The sequence below is a fragment of the Melozone crissalis genome, unplaced genomic scaffold (assembly GCF_028551555.1).
Source record: "Melozone crissalis strain CALT ecotype California unplaced genomic scaffold, PUWL_Pcris_2 ptg000042l_1, whole genome shotgun sequence".
Classification (NCBI taxonomy): Eukaryota; Metazoa; Chordata; class Aves; order Passeriformes; family Passerellidae; genus Melozone; species Melozone crissalis.
Genome location: NW_026535820.1, coordinates 18,412,121 through 18,437,574, shown reverse-complemented (window position 1 = coordinate 18,437,574; position 25,454 = coordinate 18,412,121). Strand labels below are relative to the sequence as shown.

Sequence of the window (25,454 nt, the reverse complement as noted above, 5' to 3'; positions counted from 1 at the left end):
AGCCTGATTGTATGTCAGAGTCCAGACCCACAGTGTAGGGTAGAACTCCTGCTTAGAGGCAAAGGCCACTATTGGAGGCAGAATAAATAAGCTAGGTCTTCTTCGACTAGAAGTGTGTTAAAAATTACAGTAGGCTTGCTTTCCTCTACCTCTAGTCTGTCAGTCTTGCCCACTTCCTAGTCTGATTGGAAGCAAAACTTACTACCCTAGATATAGTGTAGGTGAAACTCTTACTATAAATAAGCACCAATTTATCAATATGTATGTTTTGCAGAAAGAGCTGGGTATCATCCATGACATGGTCATTGTCTCCAGTATGCTCTTGAAGCCTTTGTCTGTCTCTAAATTGAAAGGCACTTTAGGGGTACACAAATCTGTACCTCTACAGATTCAGCTGTCCAGGTACACAGAAGTGGGAGGAGATCCTGCATGTGTTTGACCCAGATAAAAGGAAGAATGTAACAGATAAAAAATAAGAGAGCGTTCACATCTCTCCTAACTTTGCCTTACTGATAACCCATAATTCCGCTTTTGTTTTTAGAACTTTTCTTTGCCATAGTCAATTTTTCCTTCAACTTTGCAACCTAGCATCCAATGGGACCTTGCAGTTGGATTGCTGGGGCCTGTTGTGCACTGTTGTGAGGATTGTATTGCCTGCTGGGGCAGTTCCATCTCCTACCTGTTAGTTCCAACAAGGACAGTAAGTGTTTCTTCAATAGAGAAGCCTTTGTGTGGGACAATCCAAATTGGAGGACTGCAAATCCTTAGACTCCTGCATAGGTACAATGTTCAAAGTCTGATACATCTGGGTAAATCTCCCATCTCTAATCCATTCAAACCTCAGAGGAAACAAACTTCCATTGAACTTCTTCCATTGGAAAAAAAAGTCAGGAAATCAGGGAAAGACATGAAGGATTGAAGGTCCTTCTTCTTTTAGCAATTTCTGCTTTTACTTGTTTTTCAGGTAGCATTTTGAAATCTCTAGTTACTTCAGTATTCCTTTGTGATCTTATAAGGCAGTTAACTGGGTCCTCCATTAGAAGGATCAGTATCAGTCATTAATTTAAAGCAAATTCAAAATTCTGAGTCCTGTAAAAAACACAAACCAGAATAGCAATATGTAATATTTCCGATATCTTTTGACTCTGAAATGCAAAATGTTCACCTAAAAAGTATTTTTACACTCAGTTTTTTTCTCTATACAGAATCCTGTTTGCTACAATGGGTTTGCTAGCTGTAGCTTTATTAGAAAACAATCTGGAGTCTGTTCTGTTGCTGTGAAATCAAAATCATTATCACAGCAGCCCCATATTTTTTTGTTTAATATATTTCTGTAGTCACGATCAAAGAAGCACTAGGTCTGTACAACCATTAGGATTCAAAACTTAAGATTGCCTTAGTAATAAAGAGGTTGGTTTTAAATATCTGTTTTAGTGTATGGGCAAGATGAGGTCTAATAGTACTGATTTGTAGTTGTTTTTTGGTGTAGAACTCCACAAAGATGTATGGTAAACATTGAAATTCAAGAAACATGAATGCTTGCTTCAGTGGGGTTTTTTAATGTTTCTTCCTTTATCTTCACTTTTTGTTCCTTATTAGATCGTTAATTGCAAGGTCATGTCAGTTGCACTTTAAATGCATAATGATGCAGACTCTCTAAGGCCTCATTACACTAATGTTGCTGCTAATTATAAAACTGAATATGGTAGAAAATCATTTTTTGAAATGTCATGGATTGTTCATGGTAAAATAAGCAAACCCTGCAAATTATGACAGCTCATAAAAGATAAATTATATCCCATGATAAAAACAGTGTAATTTTTAAAAAGCGTATGTACTCTGCAAAGAACACAGGGCAATTCTTTAGTACACTGTCCTTTTTAAACAAAGCAGGTTGTTTTGTAGACAAGAGAGCCCACTCTTGTTTTCATACCAAAGCAGTGACCTGTTAAAGATGGACTGAATTAGCTGGATATTATCATAGGGGCTAAAGACTTGTTAGCCTCTTTACTAGTGGTTTTCAGTTTTTTTAGTCTGTGTCACATCTAATAAATGATTTTTCAATACCACCAGCTGAAGCCAGCTGTTTGGCAGATGCTCTATGCTGTTTGTCCAGTGTACAAAAAGCCAGTATAGGTTCTATGTCTCTGTTGACATGTGGAACCAGCTCTACACTTGTTTGAGCAAATAGACAGCTGCCAGCTAATGGATCCATTAGCAAACTTCCCACAGAATATCCTGTGTTTATCACTGCATGAAATTTTAATAACTTTTAATCATTACTTTAGTTGAAAGTTAAGAAGACCTTTTTGTTAGACCTTTTTGTAAGGCATTTGTTTCACAGAAGTGAAGGCATGTCTTTTCTTGACAGAAACAATTTCTTTTTTATGCTAACACTGGGAAGTGAAGCTACAGTAGCAGTGGAAATCTTCGATTTTTTTTCATCTTTTTATTAGCCATTTGTGAACCTCAAATTATTTTTCTGTATTAGGTAGCATGGGGAGTTACTTTTTAGTTAGATTATTTTTTTGTATGTTTTAGGTGGGAAAATATTTGCAGTCTTGCCTTATCCTTCTGGAAAGAGACTTGATTTGCTTGTTCTAACTTACTTTTTGTAGTGAAAAATCACTTCTGTGCTCTTTTGTAGCTGTATGGACAATTTCAGTAATCAGAAGTAATGAAATCAAAATGTTGCAAACTGCCCTTCTCTTAGTGATTGTCTTTTTCTATACCTCTTAGTTATGGTACAGTACCTGGTTTATATGAGAGGTTAAAAAGAGAGGAAGTCCCTAGAGCATCTTTAACTTTTGTGGTGCCTTGAAACTGCTACATGTGACTGTCACTCCTGGCCTTACTCAAGGTGAAGTCTCCAGAAGGCAACTAGGACATGCTGCATTGTAACACAAGAGCAAAATCAGAGAGATATTCAGTTGGCCCCAAAAGGAAACACCAGGTTTTTTTTTGGATGTCTTTTGTTTTGGTTTGGTTGTTTTGGTTTTTTGGAGTTTTTTTTAATAGTGATGGCTCTTGTTATCAAATGCATTACAGCAAGTGAAACAAACATGAGCCTCTTCCAGCCCTTTGGTTCATGGTTTTGGATGCTAACACCCAGCCCTCAAAACCTCTGTGCTGATGGGTGGAGTGTGGGGGAAAGGCAGTGCAGAGTTTAGAGGCATTTGCAGGCTGCTTTGCTCTAAGGCATGTGGCTGGAACACAGTTTATCCACCCGAGTTGAAATCCCTTCTTTCAATGAAAACTTTATCTAATCTTCCATCATGCCAGTAGGAGACCTTCATTGAAGCACTCCTGACAGTCCTGTGTCCCAAGGAACCAAGGAGTAACTTCTGTAACTATCAACTGGAAGGAGCAAAGACACATTAGATCCAAGAGTAGGTTCTTTATGACACCCACCTCTCTGGGCTGGATGGACAAGGCTGCAGACACCCTGAGGGAATTTGTCAGTATGCTAAGATACAATGGCTTTAGAAGAAGAACTTGTTTTTCTTGGTCTGGTAGCTCACCCTTAAAGGAAAGCAGAAAAATGCCAACACAAAGACTTTACTGGCCACACTTTTCGATTGTTGTTGAACAAAGCTTTCCTCTCATTTGGCACTGTGCTCTAAAAAGGAGTTGGGAAGGTAAGAGGGCAGCATTGACTTTCTTGGAGCTCTCATCTTGTCAGAGTGTTTATTAAAGATCTTCTTCATTGTGTGAGGTGTTTGTAGGGTATTGAATGACAATTATCCTGTTGCTCTTTATGTACTTCTCCAAAAAGCACAAATCCAGTGAGATGCTACTAAAACTTCGTTTGATTCCAAGTTCCTGGGGTACTCTCATTCTTCTGTTGATTTCTGCGGGCATCCTGTTAAGCTTCAGCTGTCCTTAACAGTGATAATTTTAGTTTCTGTTTCTACTTGAGAACGTTCTAACATAGGTTTGTTTTCATCTAGAAGGCAGAACAAGACGGCTGGACTTATAATCCATGCCTTTCTGAACATGGTTTCCTCATAGACCTCCAGCAAGCTGACTGCCACCCTCTCCCACCCAAAATGTGTGGGCACAGTGATCAGAATCAATAGAAAGAACAAGGTGCTGAAGTTACTCAAATAAATTGCCTCAGACACCAGTCTGGCATGAAACAATGATCTAATTAGTGGGAAGTCAGAGACTTGTGAATAAGATACCTTGGGCCAGCATTGCTTTAAATAGATTGACTTCTGCAGTGAAAATAGGAATTTCCCATCTGAATCTGTTTTAAAGAGTTCAGTGCATCGGATAGAGAGCTGTTAGCTTTTTATGACAGAAATGTATTCCTTAATATGTTTTTGCTGGCCAGGCAAAGGTTGGTAAAAATAGGTGTAAAGTTATTTCACTTACATACATTTTTGATAACAAATGCAGTACCAGAATAATCAAATCCAGCATTGCACACCAGCTGCTTAGGGATTTTTTTGTTCTTTATCCAGCAATTTATTATAAGACTAAACAGTACTAAGTCGTTGGGGGTTTTCCCCCACAGGATGGGCAGTCAGGGATTTTTTACTACTTGCTCTTGGTTTATATCATCTTCCCTCCCCTCGTGCTTCTAACTTGTCTTCACAAATGCATATACAGAATTTTACTGCAGTTTGCACCTATATTTTTTTGCTTTTGAAAGGTAAGGAGTTTGCTTAATTTTCTTTTGTGGTTATGCAGTTATAAAAGTGTTTACATTTTTGTCTGCTTATTTCTGAATGTCTTTCTCTTTGAAGTGCTGATTGAATCTCTACTGTTAATCTCTTTAACCCCTGAAAGAAGATTACCTTAACAGTGAAGTGGCTGGGGAGGGGAGAAGCAAGGGAGAGGCTGATTCTGTTTTTCTGGAATGAATTCAGGTCTTCAGTAAGGGCTTTTCTTTGTGACACACGGGTGATAGTAGTTACCAGCCTTTTGATCAAATCAGCAGTTCCTTGGGCAGGATCCAGCAGTTTTACTGGACTTGGTAAATTGTTTACTATCTATTTTTTTATTACTTTTTTTTTTAATCTTGAGGTCTTATCAGCCTGCTACAAGTTAGGCAAATGGCACAAGGACAGAAATACATTTGTGATGGATATTTGGACAGATGTCCGTGTGCTTCCCTTTTAATCTACTTGATTAACATTAGTAGTGTGCTGGACTTTTGAATTGTGTGCTCAACTTCCAGCCAAAGGCAAGGAATCAGAGCTATTAGAAAAGACATTTTTGTAAAGGTGATAGGATTTTTATTCAATGCTAGCAGAAAACAGAATTTAAGTTTTTTTAAAAATAGTCAAGTAGGCCTCAGAGGAAGACAAGAATTCACAATAGGCAGCCACATGGCCAAAAGAAAATATTTGGGATTATAGTGTCTGTTTGCAGCAGTAGAGAAATTAAAAGGATGTGATTCTGGATGTTTGACTTCTATTGTGAATTTATAACTGGCTTTTCTACTGTGTATAGTAATGTGGTTTTTGTAAAGTATTTAGGCACATTGCATTCTTATTCACATATTTGAGCCTTGCTCTGTTAACATTTGCTCATAGTTAATAAGTTGGCAATAATAGTATAAGAAGTAAAAATAATTGAAAAGGTGTGCTTTGTGATGATTCATTATTCTGTGGAAAACCTTAAATGTGATTTGTAAAAGGGCTGTTATTTGACTTTGTTGCTGCTTGTTTCTGCATAAGTAATTGTATTACATAGCAGTATTAGGGGCTGAAATGACAGGGTGAATATTATGTTTTTGAGCATTAAATTTTATAGGGTGTTTCACTGTCTGTGGACCTTGTTCCTTCCAGGAACTCTGATTCATGGTTCTTGAGGAAATTACAGTATCTTTATTATTGTAACGGTTAGTTATACAGAGGGTGTTATTTTCTCTCAGTGTGACTGGATTACAGCAGTATTTGTTTAGTAAAATTTACTTTGTTCCATATTTCTGTGTCTAATAGTTAACGAGGTAAGAAGGGATTGAGAAGGAAAAAGAATTAGGCACACGGGGAAGTATATTTTGTTTCCCTAATTGTTAGTTAGAGTCCATGAAACTGTTTTTGTACTTTTCAAAATATGTGGTTTTCATGCTTTCATTCTCCTGCTGTTTATTTTTTTTAATTGATTCATTAGAGAATGTCGAGCAGTTGATTTCCTGTGTCTGTAGAGGTTTTACTTTTGTAGTTAAAGTAGATTTTTAAACCCCCTCCTGCGAATAACACAGGGATTTTAATGCCAGACTAGTGCTGCATCTAATAGATGCTGCTGTTTTCTTCCTGATTTGTTTCCTAACTGGGGTAAGCCAGAAAATGCCTGCTACCAGTTGTCACACCACCTGATAAATGGCAGGTGGTGACTTCTTAAGGCTCAGTCGGTGTTAATTGCTGGTGACAGGTCTCCTCTCTGATTCCCTTCAGCAGCAGGTAATAGGTGCCCCCACGGTAAAGAGCTCAGGCACTGTCTGCCTGTAGTGGGAGCTGCTGGCACTCCTGGGCCATCAATTGCCACCTGGCCAGGCACGGTTCTGGTTCTAAGTCCCTTAGGATATTGTAATTACTATTGGGGTTTTGCAGTTTTAGTTACTCTAGAGCTTAACCCTGTCTTCTGGCTGTGAATATCTGAAGTTTGTTTGTGAGATGTATTTGGGGGGCTGGCAATGGATGAAAACTTCTCTATGTCTATAAAGATGTCAGCAGTTGGTCAAGACTTCATTGGCAGATGCTTAAAAAAGAAAGCAGGAATGCCCCATGCATTTTCTTTGTAGAATTGCTTGGATTTGCTTCCTATAATTGAATCTGGTTTTGTCACATCTGTTTCCCCCTCCACCCTGCTGTAGATGACTCCAGTGTCTTTTCCTCATCTGTTGCCTGATTCCCCCTTTTTTCTTTGTTGCCATTTACAGTCTGTCAAGTAACCAGGATGAAGAATAATTCAAATGTGCTGTTATGATGTGAAGTTGTAGGGGAAAATAATTAAGGCTTCCCTGGTAATAGTTTAGGTTTTATTGCAGAACACTTTTTCATCAGAGTTTACACTCTGCATGGGGTTTAAAAGTAATCAATTCACATTTGGAATAACTTTTTGGGAATATCCTCTGTTAGCTGTCCTAAGACCACATGAAGGTGAGCTCCTTTTCTTTTTTTTCCCTTTCATCCTCACAGAAGCAACGATGGGGTGCATTAAAAGCAAAGAAGGTAAAGGCCCAGCTATGAAATACAGAACTGAAAATGCTCCAGAACCTGTTATTTCCCATGTCAGTCATTATGGATCAGATTCCAGCCAAGCAACACAGTCACCATCAATAAAGGGATCAGCAGTTAATTTTAATAGTCATTCCATGACTCCTTTTGGAGGGCCTTCAGGAATGACACCTTTTGGAGGAGCATCATCTTCATTTTCAGCTGTGCCAAGTACATATCCTAGTACTTTAACAGGTGAGTGTTACATAAAATGATTCTATTATTTAGTATTATACGCACAAAAAAATACTGTGACACCTTGCCACACAGAAATAAATTGCAAATTTAAAATAAATTGCCTTTTAGAGATTCCTGATTTTCAGTATCTTTACTGCTCATGTAAAAATTCAGCCTGTATTCACTAGTGACTGGGGGATGAAGGTTGGGTGTTATGGCTTTTATTTTTGTGGAGACAGTTAAGATCACAGAACAGAGAAATTTAAGAGTTACTAAAGACAATAATGGGAATAGTTGATAAATTTACATTGGAAGTTGTAAGCTGTTGAAAGGATGTGTATGGGATAATGGCTTTAAACTTGGAGAGATGTACAAATGAAAAACACTTCAGATTCAGGAAATTGGTTTTTTAAACTGGTTTTAAGTCTGATTACTTTTAAGTTACGTTAATACAACGTTGAATGAATTTATAAAGCTAAACTGGATTTGCATTATATTCTATGTACTTTACTGTGGGAACAATATGTGTGAAATGAAAGAGTGGAATTCCCATTTTTGGTGGTCATATGAAAACCAGAATGGAAAATGTAAAGATAGAATTTGCAGTACACAGAGACTTTTTTGGCTGAGGCACAGCACATACAGCATTTTAAAGCAATATGCATATTTGATGTTATAAAGCCACTTAATATTAAAATCTTAAAAATTACAAAAATACCGATTCTGTCCATGTAACTAATTTCATCGTTTTGTTGGATATTTTTGAGAGGAAGCTGTGCTTTTTTTTTTTTTTGAGAGACACTGAAAAGACAGACTAATTTATTCTAGAAGCCTGTACAGACACTTCAGAAAACAGAGTAAATAATTCCTTAATAGTCTCTTTCTAGTTTTCCCACAAACCTCTAATGCTGGCACAATTACAGTGCTGAACTGTTTGCATTGTTCTAGTGGCATTTAAAGTCTCTTAAAAACACAAGAAATCTGAGATCCATGAAAACACATTCTGACCTTGGCATTAAGCAATTCAGGAAACCAAGTATGAATTGTCAGGTAATGATAACTCATGGTCCTTTTCTTGGGAGTACATTAAAAACCAAATAATTAAGATGAACATCTAGCCTGTATCATTTATGAGTCAACTGTGAATCCCTCTTTTGGATGAACATACGCAGAAATTAAATAAGGGCAGCATTTATTTATTTTCATTAGGGTCTGATTCATTCATTAGCTCTGTTGAGGAAAGTTTATTGTATTTCATTTCCCCCAAGAACGTTGGAATATTTCTTCTTACTAGATCTGGTTCTTTGGTCATGTAGGAATTTCCAGCAGTGCATGCAGGCACTCCTGGGCATAACCAGACATCAGGGATGTAGCCCCCCACTCGGTACCACAAATCCTTTGCTGCAGAGACCAGAAGGGATGCTCTCTTGACTGTTCCTGTTCCTGCTGGTTGTTAAGCATGTTATATCTTGAACCAGAGTCAACAAGAGAGATTTCTCATGAAAAGAGAGTCTGATATCTCATCAGTGTAAAATCAGTTATCAGCAGGCAGGCTGATTTGTGTGAACGCTTCCATTGTTTTGCAATTAGGCAAAATGATACTGCATATGAAATTATTCCTCCTTGTTCTGTAAAACCAGCCCATCCACAAAAAACATACATACATAAATGCATACATTCATAAACAGAATTGCACTAACAGTTATTTGGTACATTCAGTACTGCCTTTCAGATCAATCAGAATTGGATGGTTTTGTAAGCAAATGAGATAGCCTTCATCTGCTGTAAGCTTTTTGTATTTGTGACCAATAAAACACTGGATCACATTCTGTCACCCTTTGTTTCACAAGAGAGGAGAATAGATGGGCTTGTCAAACAGGATGTAAATGTCAGTAGTACTTATCCAGTTGATCAGTGATGAGTGACAAGAGGATGATATGGTTGTCATCATGGCCTGTAGTGAGGCTGAAAAGTTGAGCCATCTTTTATTCCTCTAGAGCAGAAAAGAAGAAGAAATCTGAGTTAGTCACACTGCTCCTGTATTACACACTGTCTGTCTTCAGATACTCTGAATTCATAGAATATTGCTGAAAATCAAAATAGAAAAATGGATTACTGTTCCTGTCTTCCATGAAGCTGTGATAGTGCTCTGTAATCCCCTTGCTGAACAAGAAGGTAAAGTCTTCTCTCCAAAACCAGTCATAGATTAGAGGATGGCACACTGACCTAATAAAAGGAAAATCTTTAAGGGAAGTCTTGTGGCTACAGATAGTTTGAGCAACTAAACTACATCACCTCACAGTGGTTCACAAAGAAAACAGCTGCAAGAGATTTGAAGTATCATTTGACAGTATCTTTGTTTAAATCAGTCTGTGCTGATGATGTTGTCTTCAATTATTTTTTTATTCTTTGCTATGAAAAAATAACATTCGTGACTGAGAATAAAAAGAGGTTTTATGGTAGCTGAAGTTTTTCAAGTTTCTTTATATGCAGTTAAAAAACATCACATTTTGTGATGTTGTGACTTGAGAATATTGATTGTGTTCATCTTCTGAAGAACTTTCTGGGGATGGTGTATTTCCATAACTCTTGCTTTCTGTTTGTGTGAATACTGTTTTATCCTCACTATTTTCTTGCTCCACCTATCAGTTTGTGTCATCAAAATAATGTAGTAATAAAGAGAAAAATTGGTATAACTATTTTGATTTTTAACTTAAATTAGGAGCTGCTAACTTCTAAGGAATGTTTTCATTCATTTTGAGTTCATAAATCACACTTTAAAAAAACCCTCAATTACTCTAACTTCCCGTGGGGATTTTGTTCTGTTTTTCCTAGCGGAACTGTAAATTCATTTCCAGCTGAGGCCTGCTGAGAGACTGTAACCACAGGAAGACTCCAAATCAAACTATTTTAGATGATTAGGAGCTCTTATGTCAGAAAGTACACATTGCAAAAGAATATTGCATATAGACACTTCCCATTGCGTTATGTATTCTTCCTTTCTGATCATGATCATGCTAATTTTAAGACCTAAATTAGAAGCAACATGTTTCTTTTGGTGGGCTTTCATGTATATCCTGATATGTACATGTGCACATTAGAGATGTAGTATTATATGTTTAAAAATATGTTACTGGTTGGACAATCATTATGTTAATTAGACTAAGAAATAGCATTTCTAGGGCTTAAAAAGTCTTTCTGAATTGTCTATTTGCAGTTTTGTATTTTAACTTACTCATGGTTATGGTACATGCTTCTTTATTTTTGCTAGTAGCTTGTACATCTCAAACAGCCTTTCCTCCTTTCCCTCTTCCTCTTCTCTGTCTTCCCAGTTTTATAGATTAAGTCTTTGAAGTATAGAAATATGTTTTCTGTTGCTAAGTGTAGAAGCCTTCCTACCATCCACCTCTCTTACATCTGTCTTCTTTAGGGCACATGTTCAACAGCATGCACTATACCAGCAGTGGGATGAGAAAGCAGATTCTTAGGGTTGGTGGAGTGCAGCTGTTCCTCATGTGACCTGTCTTGGTCCTTGTTCTCTGGAGTAATGCACTGATGGATCATCCTCAGCAAGGGTCTGCTTCACAGGTGAAGAGACTTGGTGGCATCAAAAAAATCATCAGTGCTAAAGCAGAGGAATGTCTTTGTCCCCAAGAGAATACTTTTAATTTCTGGTTCAGTTCCTTGGGTAGGTCTTGATGTGTAACCTCAAAAAGTTGGGAATGCATCAGGTATTTATAGCTAAGTGCAGCAGGAACTTTCACCTCTGTGAAAATTAGTGGCTGATGGTTCTCTATTGTGGTGGTGTAGGTTCTTCCAGAATTGCATTTCTCAAGCTTAATAAAGAAGCCAAGGGTTTGGGTTTTTTTACTGATGATGCGTCATGCAGGTTTCTGTATATAAGTGCTGTAATTATTAATGTGGTTCCAGTGATGTGTCTAGTGGCCTTTTGTGGTGTGGAAGCATATTTTCAGAATGTCTGTTTATAGGCATAGCTCTCTCCTAAGAAGTTAGCAGGTTATTGATCTGTCTTCCAGAATGAGATGCAACCCAGTGTGTTTAGTTGCTTCCAAATCAAAACTGATTTTTTGTTTCATGGACAAGTCCTTAAATCAAGTGTTGCAACATTACTGCTATATTATACAGGATTTTTTTTCTTTTTCCTAAGGTGGTGTTACTGTATTTGTGGCCTTATATGATTATGAAGCTAGAACTACAGATGACCTTTCATTTAAGAAAGGTGAACGGTTCCAGATAATAAATAACACGTAAGTGTTCTCATTCACAGACCTCACTGGGTTGTTTGAAATAATTAGATCCTTAGTTCTTTTGCAAATCCACGTATCCTATTTCAACAAAGGATATTTTTTTTTTTAAATATGTTCAATATTCAATAAGCATGGGGTTAAAATATAGAATACTGCTAATACAATAACTTTTCAGGTTGAGATCGGAGTTTGGGTGCAGGTGTAGGACTGTAGCAGCAAGGCACAGCTACCCCCTTTGGGGCAGCAAAGGTGGGGACAGGTACTGCTCCATCCCAGGCTCTGCACCTGGAGTTACTCTCTGATCTGGAGAGGCAAATGAAGACTAGATAACTCAGAAATTTACTTGCGCATCTCTGCCATAAAGCATTCTGGTTTTACATTAAAAAAAGAAGCCCCAAATCTTTAAAATATTAAATTCCACGAAGGGGCATTTGTGTTGCTCACAACACAAGATGTATGTAGGTGCAGCATAAACTATTTGAGATGCCATCATAATTAAAATAACACGTTACCTAAATTTACCTGTCTTTCTATGTGCTATGGGATTATGTGTTGTGTTTATGTGTGGAAGAAGTAATGATGTTTCATTGCAGGGAAGGAGACTGGTGGGAAGCAAGATCCATTGCTACGGGAAAGACAGGCTACATCCCAAGCAATTATGTAGCTCCTGCAGATTCCATTCAAGCAGAAGAGTAAGACACTGCATCCTGTCAATTTTATACACTTCCTACCCTGTGGTGATACTGATTTTTAAAGTCATTATATGTAACATTTAAGGGTAAAGTAGGAGAATACTGTTAATGAAAGGATAGCAGTGCTACTTAGATTATGTCAAAGGTGTAATTATTAGTAAGCATGGGGTGGACACTCACGCAGATGTTTTCTGACTGCTTGCTACATGCAGGGCTAAAGGGGAAAGGATGGGAGAATTCAATAATGATAAAAATTGGAGGGCATGCCTTGTGTATCATATAAAGCAAAAATTTTTGGGTTTTAGCTAAAGAGTTCACACACCATCAATTCTAGGTTTTTATCCCTATTTTTGCTTGCCAAACCCTGAGTCAAGGTCAGCTATATACTTGGTATTACCTAACCTTACATTCTAAAAAAGCATTTGTGTGCACAATTATTGTTAATCTAATAATCTGTAATAACTTTTTGATGACAGAATTATTTGATATGCTAAGGACTGCTACGAATTTGGAAAATTATACTTGTTTGTGTACTAGTACTTCCTACATTTATTTACTAACATCCTGGAGTGGTTAGACAATCACATAAAATGACTGTGGATCCTGTAGGTTGGAGTAGAGTTTTAGGTTATCCTCGTTCCAAGGGATTGTATTTGTTGTACTAGAAATATAAAGCTGCACAGCTCTTGTTTCAGTGATACTGCCAATCAACAGTTCACTGATATGTGATCTGTGCGCTTCTCTGTTTGTTACTGGATGTCTGGGAATAGTGCCTGATTTTCAAGATGTTTGCTAAATCTCAAGCTGAGACTTTAGCATGTTGCTGCTGCTGCTGCTCTCACTTAGCTCTGTGCTATTAAAAAATGATTGCATCAAAGATGCTCTGTTATTTTACACTCTTGAGTTTTATCTGGTTTTAAAATTATTAACTTTTGTTTCTTTTTTGGGGGAAAAAAGTCAAAGATTTCTTTTTTTTAGAACTATGCAGTAAAAGCTTAGGCTATTACAACTACAGTGGTGGTAAAATGGAAATGATAGCCTTTTACAAAGAAGGCATAACTCCTAAACACTGGCCAGAACAAAGTGGTGGGATTTGTCATAGGTTTATATGATGACTAGAGGTGAGAGTAAAGGGTGATAAATGAGGAACTTTCTAAAAACTGTTTATTTCTAAAAACCAGTGCTAATTTTATAAATATCCCCACAGCATTTGGAATACCGCTCATTTGCTTTAGAGTTTGTTAGCCCTGTGCTTTGATATAGTTTGTAGATTTTGTGCAGTGACTGCAATTAGAGATAAAAGTGCAAATGTCATACAGAGCCCCAAGTTGCTAAGAGTTTGTCTGTGGCCTTTTCTAAGCCTGGAGGTATTTATAGCAGAAACTGCTTTTGACAGGATCCATATTATTTGTGTGCTTTTTTTAATGACACTATAATATAAATGTTTAATTGTCTCTAAAAAAGAAAGCAATTAAACCCAGCTATTATTTTATAGGCAGTGAAATAAAACAGCATTTTACAATATAGTTTGTAAATTGTTGTAGTCTGAGGAAGAGGCATTTTTATGTGAAGTTATGAACTAGGTTCAAGTTTGCTTCTGTAAGATTTTAGGTTACATCCAAATTGTCTCCAGTGTGTATACTGTCATATCCATTTCTAACTTTGCACATCTCCTTCAACACTCAAACTGCACATACAACAAAATGTAAGAATAAGTTTCAAATTCCCCTGTGATTGCACAGGCCGTTCTGTTCATGGCCAACAAAGTGATCCCTCTTTATCTACATTTTTTCCCCAGAAAATATTTCACCCACAAAGCCATTGTTTTGCAGCAGTTTCCAGTACTACTTTTCCCATCACTCATGAAGCCAAATTAGCTTGACGATAAGATAGTGACAGACAAAAATGTTTGAAATTTACACTTTACATTATTTGTAACTTCTGAGGCATTTAATTAAAACAGATATAGTTAGAAATACATATAAATACATCCAAAGTCTGAGGACTCATGGGAGGATGGACCTTAAAATTATCACTGGCTCAGGACAGCACTGTGTGCAGGATGTTCATCAGGATGGGCACACTGTGGGAGTATAGAAGAAAAAACTCCTTATGTGAAAGAGCTGAAGGCAAGAAAAAATGCAAGTCTTCTAAAACATCTGTGTTCTTTTTGGTATCAGAATAATTCAGCAATTTGTAATGTTACTCACAAAAAAGTAAATGAGATCTACCATAGGGTTGTTGCGAAATGATCAGTAGAAAAAAGGGCTCTCTCTACTGAGGTAGAGAAAGATGGGAGGCAACAGAAATTGAAACAGGAGAGTTTCCAGCTGAATAGAAGAAACATTTTTATCCTGAGGACAGCCAGGAAGAGGTACAGGTTGCCCAGGTTGGTAATCTGTCATTCAGGGTTTTCAAGCCTGAAGTGTGTGGACTACATCCTGAGCAATTAGGTGTGATGTCACTGCTGACCCTGCCTACAGCAGGAGGCTGCACTAGAGAACTCCAAGGGTCCTTCCAACCTGAATAAACCTGCCATCCAGTGATATTTATGCACACTCACTTTGCATTAAATATTGTTTTCTAACATAAAACTCAAACTTTTTAAGGAAGGTATTTCAGTTGCTGCAGTTTTGAATGTGCTACCAAAGCGTGTCATCTGATTCATCTTGGCCTGAAAACTTAGCCTGAGGAGGATGTTCCTTTCAATGTTAAGAACAGTTGATGTCTGTTGTTAAACCAGCAGAAAACCATAGTGTCTGCAGATACAGGCCTCTTTACTTGTGTTTTGTAAATAACAGAAATAGGTCATCTTAATCTTTTGTCTATAAGGATGTCATTGCTTTTGTTGATCTCTGTCTGCTTTGGGATACTTTTAGCCCAGCAACTGTTTGGGTATATTAGTAGTCCTGTCAGTGCTTGAGATTTCTAAATCTTTTGCTTATATGAGTATCAAATCATAGGAAGCTTTTATTTACACATTTCCTTTTAAATTTTCTAGGTGGTATTTTGGTAAGATGGGCAGGAAGGATGCAGAAAGGCTACTTTTAAATCCTGGGAACCAGCGTGGTATTTTCTTAGTAAGAGAGAGTGAAACCACTAAAGGTATGTATGTGTCTGTGTATCTCTTCTCTCTCCCATTCCCTGCTCTCCCCAGCACCAAGGTGAACATTTTTCTGCCTGTCCCATGATACACATGAATGTGCACACCATGTATGTGTGCCATGACATTTGGGGGAGATAACATTAAGTACCTTTTTATATTTTGGTGAAGAACCAGATGTGATTTTTTTTCCTAGGTGCTTATTCCCTTTCTATACGTGACTGGGATGAGGTCAGAGGTGATAATGTAAAACACTACAAAATCAGGAAACTTGACAATGGTGGATACTATATCACAACCAGAGCACAATTTGAATCTCTACAGAAGTTGGTGAAGCACTACAGAGGTAAGCCCAAGTTCCAGTGTCCCAATGTTACCCTGTGCCTACTGTGAGAAAGAAGGACTGCTTATTCTTAAAATTCACAACTATAAAATTTCTTTCTGATTTCAACAGAAAGGAAATGGACTAATTGTTTTTTATCAACATTAAGATGTCACTTTTGTTACAGTCTTACCCTTGCTTAACTGTGAAGCTGTTGTCTATTTTTTCTGTTTTCCAGAACATGCAGATGGGCTGTGTCATAAGCTAACAACTGTGTGTCCCACTGTGAAACCACAGACACAGGGACTAGCAAAAGATGCTTGGGAAATTCCTAGAGAATCTTTGAGGCTGGAAGTTAAGTTGGGCCAAGGATGTTTTGGTGAAGTGTGGATGGGTAAGAGCTTAATGTGACACATTTCAGTTGTTCCTGTGAATGTTTTAATACTATTTTAAGTAAATCCAGTATGGGATCTGAAAATATAATATCATAGAGAAATGAAGGGAAAAAATACCAGTTATGATCATGCATATAATGGTAAAGTTAATATTCAACATAGTTCTAGTTTATGATTATATCTAAGCTAAGAAAACAGAAGCAAAAAAAAATTTCAGCAAAAAATCTCTTCAGTATTACAATGGGGGATAAAACCTGATCTGTTTCTCTAGGAACATGGAATGGAACCACAAAAGTAGCAATCAAGACACTAAAGCCTGGTACAATGATGCCGGAAGCTTTCCTGCAGGAGGCTCAGATCATGAAGAAGCTACGACACGACAAGCTTGTTCCGCTGTACGCGGTCGTTTCTGAGGAACCAATCTACATCGTCACTGAATTCATGACAAAAGGTGTGGGACACAATAGTTACAAATACTACCTTTAAAAGGTTATTTAAGACCTTAGCAACAAATCAAATGTTTAATTAATGTTAGGTATAAGCTAAATGGAGTATAAGTGTTAATTTTGATTAAATTAAAATGAGCAATGCTTGACCTACTTGGAGCAGTCCTCCAAGTAGATTTAGATTATGGGCAGAGGCATGATTCTTTTGCACATCTGTGTCACCCTTTCTAATCTTCCAAGTACAAGATTGGGGGGTTTTTCCTCCTCATTTTTAGTGTGTCATGTCCATCATATTTAAATGGAACAGCATAGCTGGGAGTATTATTGGAGATTATGCCTGCCTGTAGACAGGTCATGCTAACAACAAAACATGTTGTGCTTTGGTTTTTTTAGTGTTTCTTTCCCAGCAGTGTAATAGTAAATTTTAAAAACGTTGAGTGTTTTTTTTTCCCAGACTGTCTCCTTTATCCCCTTGTTTTCAGTCTTTGATCCTTCTTCCTTTGCTCTGTGTCATTTCCCCCTCCCCCTGCTGCTGAAACAGAGATTTAGAGATTTAGGCAGAATGTAGAAATAAACATCATAAGCATATGACTGTTAAGAAGCAGCAGATTTCCAAGTCAATTATTCCATTTTTTATAAAATGGAGACTTCTGTTCAGCTCAGAGAGGAATTTTGCTATCCTCATAAGCTGCAGAAGCAAGGGAGTGGCTAGTTGTGTTCAGTAGTGCACTACAAATGTATGGGTTTACTTTTTCCTGTTTAGATGGGTTTTATAGGGTTGTATAAGATCAAAAAGGTAAAAATGAACAGAAAATGTAAAAACTTCCTTCTGCATTTTTGTTCCTAAATAATACTAACTATGCAAAGTCAGTTTTCATTGTTCAGAAATCAGATTTCAGCAAGGCAGTAAGGAAAAAAATATTTATAACTGCCTAAAGAATAGCAAAGTTCACTACCAGAACTTGGTTACCTTAAAGCAGAAGAATTGTAATTTGTCTAAATTATGGATTCAAAATGTTGTTGGAAGCTTCTCTTTATAGCTTTCCTTTGACAAAATTCTCAAATTTTACAAAACCCACAGAATTTCCTTGTTCTAAGCTACTAGAACAATTTATTTTTATTTCCCCTTTCACAAGGAAGAGAAGCAGGTACAAACTGAAAAGTATCCAACTGTTTTTTGCAGTGTGGACAGGTTACTAGAGATCAGTGTGAAATCTTTGCTCCTCTTCAGTCCTTTGATCTCATGAACCAAGGTCAGAAAAAGTCTGTGCAAACACACAGAGCAAACAGCAGCAGCAGTGTGGGTCTGACCTGACACATTTTTACTTTCACTGTGCAAAAATACAGCAAGTCACTAAAGTTATGTTGAAAAAATCTAATTCAGAGTCACTGCTATGAACAGCTCTGAATCCACTTCCGGATATGCAGTCAAGTAATTTCTTTCCCCACTTGGCCACACTTGTAATTTTGTTACTGTAATTTGGACAGTGACAAGAGTGATTAGTTACCAATCTTACCAGTTTCTTAGGAAAGAGATCCTATTTCTTACCCCATGTGACATAATGCCACCTGTAGGGAAAACTGTTATGTAGAGACAAAGCTTTACTGCACAAGTAGAGGTTGGAGTGTTAACAGAAGCACTGCTCCTTGGAACTGGTTTCAGATACTGCTCATGTAATGTTCTGGGTACAATTGCATTATATAAATGGGAGAAAATAAGGTATTGTGAAGAATGGAAGATAGTTTTCCCTGTAAGAATAAAAAGCAACAATTTCAGAATAATTTCTCTAGTATATGATTGGGGCTGGCAGAAAAATGCAAGTAAGGGATAGAGTTTTTTTGTTTTGCAATTGTAAATCTCTCAGCAGAAGAAAGTCCAACTAGGAGGAGCACTGATACCAACAACACTGGAAAAATTCCATTGTATTGCCAGAAACAGCAGTCTGTTTTGTTATTATTTAGTTATTTGCATTATTGAAGTGGATTCCAAACCACTTGTATAGATTTGCACTAACTAGTTACCAGTGCAGAGGTAACTATGGACATGATCATTGGGTCACATATTCTAGTAAATGATGGATTTTCAGATACAGATTTCATGAGATAAATGTGTCAATCATAATGTCTAAGAAGAAAATCTCATTTGTGTTTTCAGGTCAAGTTAATGTTTTTGTTTTTTCCTCTTTTTTTTTTTCCTGAAAATGTGTTATGTTTTGCAGGCAGCTTACTAGACTTCCTTAAAGAAGGGGAAGGGAAATACTTAAAACTCCCACAGCTGGTCGACATGGCTGCTCAGGTACCAAAAAAACTTCGTAAACTTGTATTTTGTGCCTAGAGAAGAGGTATCACATAGCAACTAAACATAAATATCAAATGCTCTGGCTGTTGTGTGCTGCTCTCTTATGCCTTCTGTTGTGGGTTTGTAATTTGTCAGAAAGGAAACAGTCTGGTTTGCAATTAGCAGATACTGCACAGCCAGACACACTAATCAGTGCCAAGCTTTTGGTTGCTATAATGTAATTCCTATACTTATACAATGGGAATTGAGCTAAAATAAGGGGGTGCAGCTTAATGCTTGGGAGAAATGTATATAGCCATGAAAAATAACCTTTTATAACACTTTTCTTTTTAAGATTGCAGATGGCATGGCTTACATTGAAAGAATGAACTACATCCACAGGGACCTCCGGGCAGCTAACATTCTTGTAGGAGACAATCTTGTGTGTAAAATAGCAGATTTTGGCTTAGCAAGGTTAATAGAGGACAATGAGTATACTGCAAGACAAGGTAAGGCCAGTTAATTTATTTAATAAGACTGGTTGCCTTTCAATTGCTTAGAACTATTACATTTAGCAGAACATGCCTTTGTGTTTTCTGTTCATGGATAAAGATCATGCATGGAAGTGTGCTTCCACAGCTCTGTTTAGGTGAGCCCCTTGCCTAAGTGTAATCCTAGTAAACTTCCTTTGTTCCAAGTTATGTGGCAGTTTGTTTGTGTTTTCAAAAAGCACTTTTAATTATTTTTGGGGGATCAAACATGCTACAGCTTGAAGAGAGATGAGATTCCAGAGAAGTTGTTCATCAGTTTCACTTTTTGAAACATATTTAAGTAAGACTCTCAAATGTCTTTAGTGCTTCCAGATATGTAGCCAATGATTGCTGTCCTAGTTTGAGAAACATTAAAATACCATTTCACCTTGAATTTTATCATAAAGTAAAGTATAAAAATATTTTTAGTGCATTATTCTTTTCAAAATATTTTGAAGTTGTGGATTAGCAGGAGAAAATTGAGCATCTGTCTTTCCAATGTTTGTAGGAGCTAAATTTCCAATTAAATGGACCGCTCCAGAAGCAGCGTTGTATGGTCGATTTACAATCAAGTCGGATGTGTGGTCATTTGGAATTTTACTGACAGAGCTGGTAACTAAGGGGAGAGTGCCATATCCAGGTAACAGGAAGATTTAATAGATTTTTCTTTTCTTTGTTGTATTCTTTGCCTCTGAAGTTACCTTTTGTACTTTTTCTCTTCATTCAGAACCCACAGTTGACAAGCAGAGACAAAAACTTAGTCACACTTTACTGGTTCCTTTGTTCACAAAGATACTTTGGTTTATGTTCAGGTTAAATCTTGCATATTTTAAAATGTTTTAAGATAATAGCACTTCTAAATGTGACTGACAGTTTATTTCAGATTAGTGGGTATCCTTATGTTTTCTCTCTGTCTGTTCCTGATATTTCTACTTTTGACATTTTCCCAGACTACAGAGAGCACCACTACACTGAACCTGCTAAACCAGTTTTTGAAACTAAACATTTTTCAGCAGATATTTTGCTGGATCTGGAATGTGTAAGGCAGTTCTGTTAGGGATATATAAAGCCTTTTTCTTGGCCTGATTTCAGATTAAGTTGTCCTTGAGCAGAACCTAAGGCAGGGAAAAGCTATTTGGACTTGAGTTTCCTCTATGAAAGGACAGGTCCAAGGCAATGGGAAAGGGAGAAAGGGAAAAGGACTATGTGTTGAGAAATTACCAGTGTACTGAAGTAATTTTCAGAAAATATATTTAATGCAAAATGTGAAAATTTCATTCCCTAGAAAGTGTGTTCAGTAAAGGTTCTGTTCTGGTAGAACCACATGCATTGCAGCTGCAGAGGTTCTTGAAAAACTTTGGGAAACTGTTCTTTGCATAATGTCATTCAGAGCTAATATGCCTTCCTTTTAGGAATGGTGAATCGAGAAGTTCTGGAACAAGTGGAACGTGGGTATAGGATGCCTTGTCCGCAAGGCTGCCCAGAGTCTCTTCATGAGTTAATGAAACTGTGTTGGAAGAAGGACCCTGATGAGAGACCAACATTTGAGTATATACAGTCTTTCTTGGAGGACTACTTTACTGCTACAGAACCACAGTACCAGCCTGGAGACAATTTATAAGCCAACAGTCTATATAACATGCACAAATCTGCCAAATGTAAAAGACTTGCAAAGAATTCCTGAAGTCTCTAAGGAATCACAGGAAAGAAAATCTTTGCTACTTTGCATGCTCTTAATGGCAAACTGGAATTTCATAATGCAGTTGCACAAAACCACTTTTAAAGTGTTATACTCTGATTTACCAATGACATTTTTTTTATTTTTTCCTCTTTCCCAACTTATTTTCAGGGTCCAAAGGAAGCTTACTGAAAATATGGGGCAGAAAAAATGAGTGTTGGTGTGAACAATAGCAGAAAAACCAATGTTTCAAATCCTTTATTCTCCCAGTATTTGCTAATCATTGTACTAGTGAGGGAATTGTCTGGAATTTGTGATCTTGGGGTAAGGCCTTTTTAAAGCAGAAGAACTTTGTGGGACCAAGCAATTCTATTCCAGTTCAGTAAAACTCCCTGTGTTTAAAACTACATGTGTGTGCCCCCACCCCCGCAAAACAAAAGATTTGATTCACTGTATTTGATTCATAGTCTCAATCTTTAAGCTTCCACTTTCATGGACTTAATTAGAGTAGGCAGGTAAAAAGAGAAATTGGAACAGTGAATGAGAAACCTGATCTAAACGGTAGACCTCAATAGTGAGATTAGGGAGCATAATGCACTGTGTTAATACTTGTGTTAATATAACTGGAAAGTAGCATGAGAGATTTTTCCTTTTTTCTTTCTGCATAGCTAATTAAGAATAATGAAGGTAACTAGAAAATGAGGTAATATTTTATAAAATTGTGTTGATAAAGTATGATGATATTTGAACTTGAAGCTATGTAATACAATCACGGGGGGAAAGCCTTTAATCTTTTAAGCTCCAGTGGAACAGCGAGCTTTTGTATGGGAAGACTACCTGAACAAAGTTACAAAGTTCACCAGGAAAGCAAGACTGAAGCTGGTAAATGGCCACCTTTTAGTCCTTTTTCAGAGACAGGTTTGGTACTGTTGTATGTGGCTTGCAAGTGTTATTGAGGGTGGGTGCCACAAGTGCTATCTGTCACTAGTTCAGGGATTTGATTGCACTTTTGCTTTTCTTGGCTATTAAGACACACACACCATTGCTCTTCCCACTTCTGCCCTTCCTACAGAATTATTTAACTAAAAATAAGCGAAAGAAAATGTGAAAGTTTAAAAAGTAAAGGGATAAAATATATTTAATATTGTCCAAGTAATGAAATTTGCTGGTGTTCAGCCCAGCTGACACTACATCTAGATTTATTTTCTTTGGCTACTGACATATCAAGCAATAACGTCATGTCTTTTACTCAACAATTTGCATGAGGTTCTTGAATTTCTGATCAAGCTTATGTACTTTAATTTTTAAACACTCTTACTTAGTTACTGGCTTGGAATTCATATTATCATTGTAAAGCTATCCAACAAATGAATTCAGAAGAGCTGGTAATATAGTTCTGGTACTAAACTTAACATTCATGGGTTTACACTACATTGAATCCAACTACCAAACAGATCTATGTAGGAACAGTGCCATCATTTTTCATTTTCCCTCATCAACTGTACATCTGTGGTTATCAAATTTTAAAAGGGCTTTCTGTAAGAAAAAAAAAAACAAAACAAAAAACACATACACAAAAAACCCAAAAAAGATGATGAAATTTTAATTTTTCTAAATATTTTAAAATAATAACACAATCATATGAGTTTATGTATTAATAGTCATAACAAAAAATGCCAACAATGACACTGGCATTGTATTGATTTTTAATTACTGAATGGAACAGTTCATTGTAATAACACTTGTATAGTAAAGGAATAAAACACTAACTTAATGAACGTGTTCATTGTAAATGGTTGTGTATTATAAAACTTCTCCAAAAGAGTTTGTATGTTTATGAAAATTTATTTGTTTCACCTGAAGACCTTGATGTGGTTCTTACCCTAACAGAGTTTAAAATTCACATTCACACTTTTTATATAAATAGTAATAAGTTTAATTATGTAACTAAGTATTTTTATAAAGTATGGCATTGTTGAACTGTTTTGCAGAATTGGTTCAAAATAAATTTCACCTTGATTGCATCTGCTTATTTGAGGTGGCGGGGGAGAAGGTGGGAGGGGGACAAAAGCAGAGTAGCCTTCAAATTGAGGGGAGAAGGACGGGAATAAAACATTCATGAGGTTCTTTTTATCCTCTGTAAATTGTACTTCCATGCAGGATTGTGAGTTCATTGTGCATTATTGCTGTTAAAACAGACATTTTCTAGACCAGTTCACAGGTCCTTGGCAGGAGTGGGTTAGAACAATTCTGCCTGGGCATAAAACAAACCCCTCTGGTGGACAGACAGACAGACTTGGGATTCTCGTGAGAGCAAGTCCAACGTCAACTCTCAGCTGGAGTCACTGTCATGCTGTAAGGCAAGCACATATCCTCCCTCTTGCTTTCTCTGGGATTAACAGCCACTGTTCACTTCTGTCTAATTTTTCAGGGAATTTTATACATTTGTTCTTGTGACAGCCAATGTTTTATCTCAACCTCATTGAATGTTACCTGTCTCAATGACCAGTACGCTCAAAGTGCAGATCCTGGCATGTATCTACAGTGCCACTGTAGGTCAAGGAGCTAGTACTGTTTGAGTTTCAATAATAACTAACACAGCACTAAAACCATTCTTCTTACAGAACCTACAAACTGCAAAGTTTACTGTATTTTTAGTATTTCCTGTAATGTAATGTATGTTTTACTATTTTTAATGAGAACAATCATGTAATTTCTGGTAATCTGTGCTCCTCCCTGTTGTCCATCCAAACCTTGTGATTCCCACTCTGCATGCTAGGCCTGCAGACTGTTTCTGTCATGCATTGTTTCAGGCTGTAGTATTTTAAGAATATTTTCATAGTATTTTTGAGTAAACTTCCAAACATAAACATGTGTATGAGCCTACTATTTAGATAAAGTACATTCTTACTTCAGTATAAAGCATTATGAAAAGAACCTTATGTGTTCTTATCCTTGCAACCACTGAATTGTCATTTCACTAGGCTTGTGAGAAGGCCTTAAAAGTGAAAAGTAGCCTTGGAAAGGATTGGAGGGGTTTTTGTTGTGTTTGGTGGGTTATTTTGGTTGGTTGGGGTTTTTTGTTTTGTTTTGTTTAAAGAAAGACTTCTAGAGTTTGCTGATGGGCAGAAACAAGGCAGAATGCTGCCTTACCCACACTCATCTACAATACTAATGTTTGTTCTAAAACACGTTTTCTGCAGCTGGAGTGAGTATAAAGAAGTAAACTTAGAGCCCCCATTTTTGTTATTTATTTTCAACTGTTCAATAAACTTCTAAGTTTTTAAGTTTTCCATGGAGATGCTGTAGATGTTTGTATTTGTGGCAACATTCCCCTGACACGACTTCGCATAGAGCTACACAGTCAGGTTGGGTTTAAACCACAGGAGCACTCAACGTAAGCCAAGCAGTACATTGCAAGCAGGAGACTCAAATCCTCACACCTGGCTTAAGGAATTTAGGGCTAGATTGGAACAACAGATCTGGGCACCAGAAGCACGTCTGGGTGGATAAGTGCCTCACTCCAAAACTGATTCACCCAATAACTATTGCCTTGTGCAGTAGGTATTTGGGCCCTGTGCAAATGTCTGAAAGTGCAGGTGCCTTCATAGACACACATCTTGCTCCTACTTCAACTTCGTTGTAGTACAGGAACAAAACTGCCTTTGACCTTCCAGGCACTGCAGGAGAGTGACTGTCAGTGTGGGGCTGGGAGCATCCTCCCAAATATACATCTCTGACAGACACCTCTCCAAGATAGGGTGGGAAGAGTCAGGAGACGGAAGTGAGGTGGTTGTGTCTATTTTTGATGTAACAGCCTGGAGTGTAAAGCCTGGGTTCTGATCAAGAATCCTGGCTAGCTGGGTGTCAGCTGTGAGAGACTGTTATGAGGGTGTTGAGAGTTGGAAGCAGAATCCACAGAGAACTTCGCCCTCAGCTGCAGACTTTAGCATTTCCTCAAGGACCAGATTATTTTTTCAGCACCTTTTCCTAGTGACACAGAGCGAGTGTTAGCTACAGAAACAGCAACAGCTTCCCTGCTTCTTTCTCCCTTAGCATAGGGGAGGAAAAGGGGGTGAGTGGGATAGAAGGATGGAGACAAGCAGCTGAAGTACCACACTTTATCACTGGGCAGAGGGAAGCAGGCTGAGGGGTGTGGCATGGCAGATGTCATATGTTCTTGTCTCTGTCATATTTTGAAAAGGAGGTAGAAATGCAGGGGAACTGAAGAGCATCTGTTCCCTTGTGCACAGTGGAAATGGAGCAAGGCTAATGCCAAGTGCTGCTTCTGTTCTCTCTGGTAACTCTGGGCAGCTCACCCTGACTGGTTTCTAGC

General features: G+C 37.4%; 1 protein-coding gene across 2 annotated transcripts in view; it reads left to right on the top strand.

The window, feature by feature from the left end:
• YES1 (YES proto-oncogene 1, Src family tyrosine kinase) overlaps positions 1 to 24,417 on the top strand; it is a 50,765-nt gene extending 26,348 nt beyond the window's left edge. For both annotated transcript variants that reach the window (XM_054284771.1, XM_054284773.1), the window contains 11 exons: positions 7,152 to 7,424; positions 11,575 to 11,674; positions 12,268 to 12,366; positions 15,368 to 15,471; positions 15,666 to 15,815; positions 16,030 to 16,185; positions 16,458 to 16,637; positions 18,852 to 18,928; positions 19,266 to 19,419; positions 19,949 to 20,080; positions 20,853 to 24,417. In XM_054284771.1, the coding sequence (XP_054140746.1) occupies positions 7,160 to 7,424; positions 11,575 to 11,674; positions 12,268 to 12,366; positions 15,368 to 15,471; positions 15,666 to 15,815; positions 16,030 to 16,185; positions 16,458 to 16,637; positions 18,852 to 18,928; positions 19,266 to 19,419; positions 19,949 to 20,080; positions 20,853 to 21,061 (1,626 nt within the window). In that variant the 5' untranslated portion in view covers positions 7,152 to 7,159 and the 3' untranslated portion in view covers positions 21,062 to 24,417. The remainder of the gene's footprint in view (positions 1 to 7,151; positions 7,425 to 11,574; positions 11,675 to 12,267; positions 12,367 to 15,367; positions 15,472 to 15,665; positions 15,816 to 16,029; positions 16,186 to 16,457; positions 16,638 to 18,851; positions 18,929 to 19,265; positions 19,420 to 19,948; positions 20,081 to 20,852) is intronic.
• Positions 24,418 to 25,454: the final 1,037 nt, after the last annotated feature.